This window comes from Monodelphis domestica, chromosome 1 (genome assembly GCF_027887165.1).
Source record: "Monodelphis domestica isolate mMonDom1 chromosome 1, mMonDom1.pri, whole genome shotgun sequence".
Taxonomy (NCBI): Eukaryota; Metazoa; Chordata; class Mammalia; order Didelphimorphia; family Didelphidae; genus Monodelphis; species Monodelphis domestica.
Genome location: NC_077227.1, coordinates 125,970,545 through 125,978,412, shown reverse-complemented (window position 1 = coordinate 125,978,412; position 7,868 = coordinate 125,970,545). Strand labels below are relative to the sequence as shown.

At 47.8% G+C, this 7,868-nt stretch overlaps 1 protein-coding gene across 5 annotated transcripts in view; it reads right to left on the bottom strand.

The window, feature by feature from the left end:
* Positions 1-3,624, bottom strand: part of MAN2A2 (mannosidase alpha class 2A member 2) — a 26,781-nt gene extending 23,157 nt beyond the window's left edge. For 2 of the 5 annotated variants that reach the window (XM_016427951.2, XM_007479299.3), the window contains exons 1-4: positions 2,812-2,943; positions 2,023-2,173; positions 732-989; positions 496-640 (exon numbers count right to left, since the gene is read on the bottom strand). In XM_016427951.2, the coding sequence (XP_016283437.1) occupies positions 496-640; positions 732-989; positions 2,023-2,173; positions 2,812-2,879 (622 nt within the window). In that variant the 5' untranslated portion in view covers positions 2,880-2,943. Of the gene's footprint in view, positions 1-495; positions 641-731; positions 990-2,022; positions 2,174-2,498; positions 2,722-2,811; positions 2,944-3,438 lie in introns of those variants that run through there. The other 3 variants (XM_007479300.3, XM_007479301.3, XM_003339974.4) reach the window with 3 other exon arrangements.
* Positions 3,625-7,868: the final 4,244 nt, after the last annotated feature.

The following is a 7,868-nucleotide window of genomic DNA, read 5'->3' as shown; positions in this document are numbered from 1 at the left end:
TGGGTAGCGTGCCAGGCCTGAAGTCAGAAAGACTCCTCTTCCTGAGTTCAAATCTGGCCTCAGACATTTACTTGCTGTGTCTCCCTGGACAAGACACTTAGCCCTGTTGCCTCAGTTTTCTCATCTGTCAAATGAACTGGAGAAGGAAATGGAAACCCCTCCAGTATCTCTGCCAAGAAAACCCCAAATGGGATCATGAAGAGTCAAGACACAAGTGAAATGACTAACCCGCAACTATTATGAAGATTATTACATGACATTACATTATGTTATTATGTTATATTATATTATGTTATGCTATGTTATATTATATATTCTCCATCACAATATAATCTCTGAGCAAGGGGGAGCTAGGATTAAGTGGTACTTCCAGAAGCCCAGTTATACCAGGCCTGAGAAGAATCATCCCCCTCTTCCCTCCCACAACCAGAGCCTAGTCAGGCCAACTTCCATCAGTTATGGACGATGGGGACAAGAAAGGAAAACCACCCTTACCTGGGTCATTGTGGGAATGGGGGACCACAAACACCTGCAGGTTATCCGAGTCCCAGTCATGGGGGCTGTAGGGGATGTCAAAGCCTTGCTTCCACACACCACCATCCACATTGTCAAAGGCCAGCTCCTCCGACAAGGTGAGCATCTGGCGGACAAGGGAAGAGCTAAGTATCTTCTCTGCTTGATCTCCACTCCCGCCAACCGCCCAAGCATCCCCCTATGTCCCTGATGCTCACCTGGAGCTCTGTCTTCTGGCCCTGCCCCCCCAGAGCAAACTGGCAGTCTTGGGGGGAGATGGAAAAGAAGCTAGGCCAGGGCTCAGGCGGTACCACCCAGGAGCCATTGGGAATGTGGTAAGGGAGCAGAGCAGGAGGGCCATCTGCATTGGCCGTCAGCTCCAGCACCGAGTCCTTGATGTGGCTGATGATCTCATGATTCTCCTCTAACAGCTGCTCCAGTTGTTCGATTCGGTTCTGTAGCACTGAGATCTGGCTCTGCCAATCAGTTACCATGGACAGTTAGTTACCATGTCCTAGGCCACTATTTCATGGCAGCCACCTGGGATTGTGGCCAGGATCCTTTCTGCTCCAATAGGGATACAGAAACCCAAGGATACAGGGAAAGATGGCCTCTATTCAAGATGACTCTCAGTGGGAGCCTACAAACCCATGCACTTCACAGAACTCTATTTTGGGGTCTTCTGGCCCAATGCCAGAGTTGGATGGCTCAGAGAGAGGCGATATTGCCTATGGGCTAGGACCTTCTCACAGATCTTGGACCCAGACTCCTTTAATATTTCCTCTGGTAACACATGTAAAACCCAGTGGAATTGTGCGCCAGCTACGGAAGGGTGGGGAGAGGGGAGGGAGGGAAAGAATATGATTCTTGTAACTAAGAAATAATGTTCTAAATTGACTAAATAAAAATTTTTAAAAAGCAGCTCAAAAATTTTTTTTCCTCTGGTAAGAGGCAACAAGGTAGCAGAACATAGAATGCTAGCTAGGAGAACCTGAGTTCAAATCCAGTCTCAGATACTTCCTAGCTGTGTGAACCAAGTCACTTAATCCCAATTGCCTAGCCCCTGCTGCTCTTCAGTCTTAGAATGGTTACTAAAACATAAAGGGCTTAAAAAAATTCTTTCCCTGGTATGAACATTCCCTCTTCCAAAGCAAACAGAAACCCCACTAGGATTTAGGAGATGATCTTTGAGAATTACTGTAGCTCCCCAAAAAAGGAATCACTGTGGTCCATCTGGCACCTTCAAGCTTAACTTTGGTCCCTTGAACACCCCTCACCATCTCTTAGTGGTGCTACAACTTGGGAGGAGGATCTGCTAGAGCTTAAGCTGGCATAGTCAGGCTTCAAGAACCCAGGACCACTTCTATACCATGAGACACCATGGAGATGTTAGAGTTAACAGGGAATCACCTGAGAGTCTGGGTCACTAGTTCTGGCAATTTTATCCAAATGTGGAAATTAATTGCGCCTCAAGACCCTGTCAACCCTCTTCCTCGGGGCAGAACTCACTCGGGGAAAGTTGCCACCATTCTGGTGCCGGGTGGGATCATGCTGCACTCGGTCTAGCATGAGATAGAGGGAGAAGACAGCCACGCAGAATATAGCTGCCCCACACACTGTCACTTGTTTCTTCAACTTCATACCGTTCCCCTGAACACACCTGCAGAAGGGGAGACACTGTTTATGCTTCCCAACAAGTGCCGCCATGAGGAAATGAGAAATCAAACCAAGCCTCGGTTCTGTTTTTCCAGCCCCAAGCAAAGCAGATCCCAGGGCAGAGGAAGGCATTAGTTCCCAACTTGGCCTGGGACCTCGTTCTCCATCGATTCTGTCCTCATGGACAAGAACCCAGGCATCTTTCTGAGTCAAAGCCCAAGAAGGAGCCCTTTGTTTCCCCACCTGGGGGTGAGACACAGGAGGAGAAAGTCACGGCTTTCCTGCTGGCTCCCTTGGTATGGGAACCAGGATCCAACCTCCGATCTCACCTGCTATTTCTACCACGGGATGCCATGCTGGCTCCCTGGAAAATAAGGAACAAGTTGCCGGCATACTTCCGGAGCAAAGCACACCCACTATCATCTCCTTCTACATTGTGATGCTGAAAGCATGGAACAGGGCCGGACAGAAGTTCCAGGTGGAATTGTGGCTAGTCCTACCGAGGAAAGCCTTCTTTGGCCTGCCGGGCCACCGTCACTGAGACTGGAAGCAAATCTAGTTTCTGAGAAGCTTAAAAGCTTATCCCCGGGAGGTGGTGCGCCAAGTCTAGCCTCTATTTTGGGGGTGAGATTGGTTTCATACCAGACGTCTCCCAGCAGCTGGGAGTGAGTCTGAGGACGAAACTGTTGGCCTGGGCGCTGATACTGCATCGAGGCTGAGATCGTACACCGTCAGGGGTGGACCCAGAAGCCTGGAAAGCCTGGGAGCTTCCGGGCTACACAAGGAAAGAAGGAGCTGTGCCCTACTTAATCTAATCCAGGCTCGGTGCCTCCAGGCATTATTTTTAGCCCTAGGAGGCTGGGCCAGGGCCAGGACCAGAGCTGCTGGGGGTGGCGCTGGGAGAAGAGACTTTGATTACTGAGGCACCTGTAATCCTCCCATCCCACAATCTGCCCGGGCCGGCCACCCTCCTAGAACTCTCTTCTCTGTTCGTCCAAGACCCCAGAGGTCCATCTTCTTCTAGCTGTGTGGTTCCCAAAGTGCACCTGGGACATGCAATGCCCCGGCAGCCTCCTGCCATGCAACCGCTCCGTGCCCCTACTTCTGACCTCCACCACGCCGCCGGCCAGTCGTCTGGGCATTCCACCGGCGGCTCCTCCTCACCTCCCTCGTTAAGCCACAAGCAGCTGGCCCAGCAGCCCCTGCCCCCAAATGGCTCCGGGCTGCTGCAGCCGGCCCCTGGGCAGCGTCCCCAACCCGCTTCTTTACCCCGTGGACGACCCAGTGTCCGTTCCCGAGGGCCCAGGGCGCCGGCACGTTACCGTCCTGGGGCTCCGGCCTCTTCTTCGGCGGTTCTTCGGGCCCCGGGCCGGCCCGTTGCGCTGCCTCTCACATCCCCAGCGTCGGCCGGCCAGCCTCGCGTCCGGAGCAGGGAGCAGGATAAAGAAGGGAGGAGGAAGGAAGGAAGAGAGGAAGGAAAAGGGGGCTGCCGGGGCCCGCTGGCCCAGGCGCCTCCGCGCTCCGCACAGCGCGCCCCGCCGCAGCAACCCCACTTTGTCGCGCTGCGCCGCGCTCCGCCCCGGCGCCTAGGCCGGACAGCGCTCCGCCTCTTCCAGGCTCCCGGAACCGGGGCGGGGACAGCCGCGGCCCCACCCCCGGTTCCCGGGCGGCCGGCAGGCTCCCCCCCGCGGGCCCTTCCTGGCACAGGCCCATCCCAGCTTTGGTTCCTCTGTCCCTGTCCTTCACGCCGTCCCTCTCTCCAACCCCTGCTCTCTATTCTCAGCAGCTGCCTCCACCCGGACCTTCGGCCAGAGACCGAATGCAAGACAATTAAACGTACTTCTATTAAGTTCCAGCTACTTACCGGGCACTGGAAATATCAAGATGAAACAAGCCCTGCCCTCAGAAATCTTACATTTGATTGCCCTCCAGAGCCCCTTCCTCGTCTCTTCTGGGTACGCCTGAACCCCACTCACCCAGACTCCTCTTCTCAATGGCCAACCTGCCAAACCTCATTAACTTGCCCTCAGCCACCTCAAACAGTGCTTAGGTGGCTTTTGGAAACTACCTTTGTCCAAAAATCCCAGCCTCTTCCAACCTTCTGACAGATACCTGAAATCCCAGTTAGACCTTCCGTCCCCAACTTTGTAGCCCGATGAAAATGGAAATATAGTATCTGAATCTGTAACGCACAAACTCTATGTTGTGGTTTTTGTTTGTTATGATGTGCATGTTTGTATGTCTAATCCCTCCAACTGAGCTGGAAATTTCTCAGGGACATCATCTCATACTGTACTTCTTTCCTGAATTCGACAGTGCTTAGGACAGTGCTGAGGAAATGGCAAAAATTCAATAAATATTCCTTGATTGCTGGATTCCTCTGGAAATAACACTTTTAACCTATCAGTCTCTTGCATTTTTGCATAAATTCAGTTCAGATTCTTTTATGAGAGTTAGGTTAGGATTGCAGGGGGAAAGACTGATTTAGCAGCTGTGAGATGTGGGGATTTAGTACACAGTGAGAAAAGGGTACATAATGGGGATTATTTATCTGCTCTCTTGGTTATCCTGCCTATGTGTGCTTGTGTCACCCTCCTTCTCTGATCTGGTGTGCTGGAAGTCTCCCAAGACTATGTCCTGGGCCATCTTCTCTTCTTTCTCTACAGTCTGGTTTATTGATCTCATTAGCCCAGAGGATTAGATTTCTATGCCCCAAACTTCTATGCGATGCATCTAGCCCGAATTCTTCTCCTATTATCTGGGTCTGGTATCACCCACTATTAGCCATCTCTGCTATGGGCAATCTTAAACTCAACAGGTCCAAAATGGAACTCATTAAATTCCCACCCACCTCCCACCTCCACCCCATTCCTCTGCCAAATTTTTCCATTTTTGTTAATACTACCATTAGGCTTCTGGGCACCCAGGTTCACAACCTTGGAGTCACCCTTGACTCTTCTTTCTCCTCCAAACCCTCATATCCATTCAGTTACCAAGCTTGGCCAATGAAATCTCTTCCACTTTCCTGGCATCCACACCCTTCTCTTCACTCACTCTACTAATCTAGTTCACTCTCATGATTTTGTACCCCATTAGTTGGTTTCCTTGTTTCCAGTGTCTCCTTTCCTTGTTTCCAGTGTCTCTTTTTGATTCACCCTTGACAGAGCTTCTAAAGTGATATTCCTAAAATACTGTACTTTTGCCTCTGACTAAAGGTTTAAATGACTTTCTGTTGCCACCTGGATATGATACAAATTTCTCAGTCTGGCATTTAAAGGATCCCTGATCTGGTTTTCACCTACTTTTTCATTCTTGTTCCATATGAAATCCTTTTATTCTTTTTTTGCAGTCAAACTAGCCTGCTAATCAATGTAAAAACAAAACAAAACAAAACAAAACAAAACCACATTTCATTTCTATGTCTCTTTGCTTTGCATAAATGATCTCTAAAGTCTGAAATGAATCAAATGTTTTTCTTCTGTGTTTCTGCTCCCACGGTTCTTTCTCTGGATGTGGATAGCATTCTTTTTCATAAATTCCTTTGGATTGTCTTGGGTCAATGCACTACTGCTAGGAGAGAAGTCCATTACATTCAATTGTGCCATAATGTCTCTGTGTATAATGTTCTCCTGGTTCTGCTCCTTTCACTCTGCATCCTTTCATGGAGGTCATTCCAGTTCACATGGAATCCCTCCAGTTCATTATTCCTTTGAGCACAATAGTATTCCATCACCAACAGATACCACAATTTGTTCAGCCATTCCCTAATCCAGGGCCACCCCCTCATTTTCCAATTTTTTGCCACCACAAAGAGCACAGCTATATTTTTGTACAAGTCTTTTCTTTATTATCTCTTTGGGGTACAAACCCATTAGTGCTATGGCTGGATCAAAGGGCAGGCAGTCTTTTAAAGCCCTTTGGGCACAGTTCCAACTTGCCCTCCAGAGTGGTTGGACCAATTCACAACTCCACCAGCAGTTGTGTAAATATCCCAATTTTGCCACATCCCTTCCAATATTTATCATTTTCCTTTGCTGCCATATTGGCCAGTCTGATAGGTGTGAGGTGGTACCTCAGAGTTGTCTTAATTTGCATTTCTATACTCAGGAGGGATTTAGAACACTTTTTATGTGCTTTTTGATAGGGATCTGATTAGGATTTTAATGTTAAAAGATTACTCTATTGCAATATGAATAATATGGAAATAGGTTTTGAACAATGAAACATGTGAGGAGGGAAAGGGGTAGGGGGAATCATGAATCATGTAACCATGGAAAAATATTCTAAATAAAAAAAACTGTGAAAAAAATAAAGTCTGAAATGGACTCTCACCTCAATTATTCATAGAATCTCTAGCTTTCTTCAAAATATAACTGAGGAGCAGTGAGGTGTTTTAGTGGTTAGAAAGCCAAGCCTAGAAAAGGGAGGTGCTGGATTCAAATATGACTTCAGACACTTCCTACCTGTGTGATTCTGGGCAAATCACTTAACCCTCATTGTCCAGACCTTCTTGCTTTTCTGTCTTGGAACACATACTTAGTGTTGATTCTAAGGCAGAAGGTGGGGGTTTAAAAAAAATAACTGAGGGGCTGACTCTTCTGCAGTAATGGTCTTCCAGCGTTCTTGCTCACCTCAAATTATTGTGTATGCATTTTTGCATTTACTTTACATCGGCAGAATGGAAAGCCTTTGAGGGCAGGGTTTAATTAAAAAACAAAACCAAAATCTTACCCATCATCTTAGAATCCATACTGGGTATTGGTTCCAAGGCAGAAGAGGGGTAAGAGCTAGGCAATGGGGGTTAAGTGACTTGCCCAGGGTCACAGTAGGACTTAATTTTTATCTCTGTATCCCCCAAACAGTACAGTAATGGGTGCTTAATAAGCTTTTGTTAAACAAAAAGGGCAAACTTCACAATTTTGGCTGGCTGGGTGTGTGTGTTAGTACAGGGAAGAAAGGAGTTGTTATCACAGCCTTTGGATTCTGCTGCTAGTGTACCAAATATAGAATAAGGTGAGATGCTTGGTAAATGCTATTAAATGATGATGAAGTAATAGGGCAACTGAGGTTAGAGACTCATTCAGAGGACCATTAATATAGAGCTGGAAGGGGTCTTGGACATCATCCAGTCTAGCCCCACTTGGTGTAGCAGGAATCTCTCTGAACTTGGTATCAAAAGATATCTGAGATTTTTCACACCTGTCTCTTCAGTTTAGAACAAGATTGGGAGCAGCTAGGTGGCTCAGTGGATTGAGAGCCAGGAGATAGGAGGTCCTGGTTTCAAGTCTGGTCTCAGACACTTCCTAGCTGTGTGACCCTGGGCAAGTCATTTAACCCCAACTGCCTAGCCATTACTGCTCTTCTGCCTTAGAACCAATACACAGTATTGATTCTAAGATGGAAGGTAAGAGTTTAAACAAAACACACAAAAACTTGAAGGTCCTTAGGTATATCACTTTACTTCTCTTGAAGATAATTTCCTCATCTATAAAATGAGGGCGTTAGACTAGGTGACCAGTAAGGTCCCTTCCAGCTCTAAATCTCAGGGTTCTTCATGACCCTCATGTTCATCATCTTCTATCTAAACCTCTGCAATCATGTTCAAAGCCTTGAAACCATTCTGTGTCCTTTTGGGATTGTTCCCAAGGCTCAACTTCCACCTTGCCTTACCCAAGGCTCACATGGAGGAGGCTAGGTCT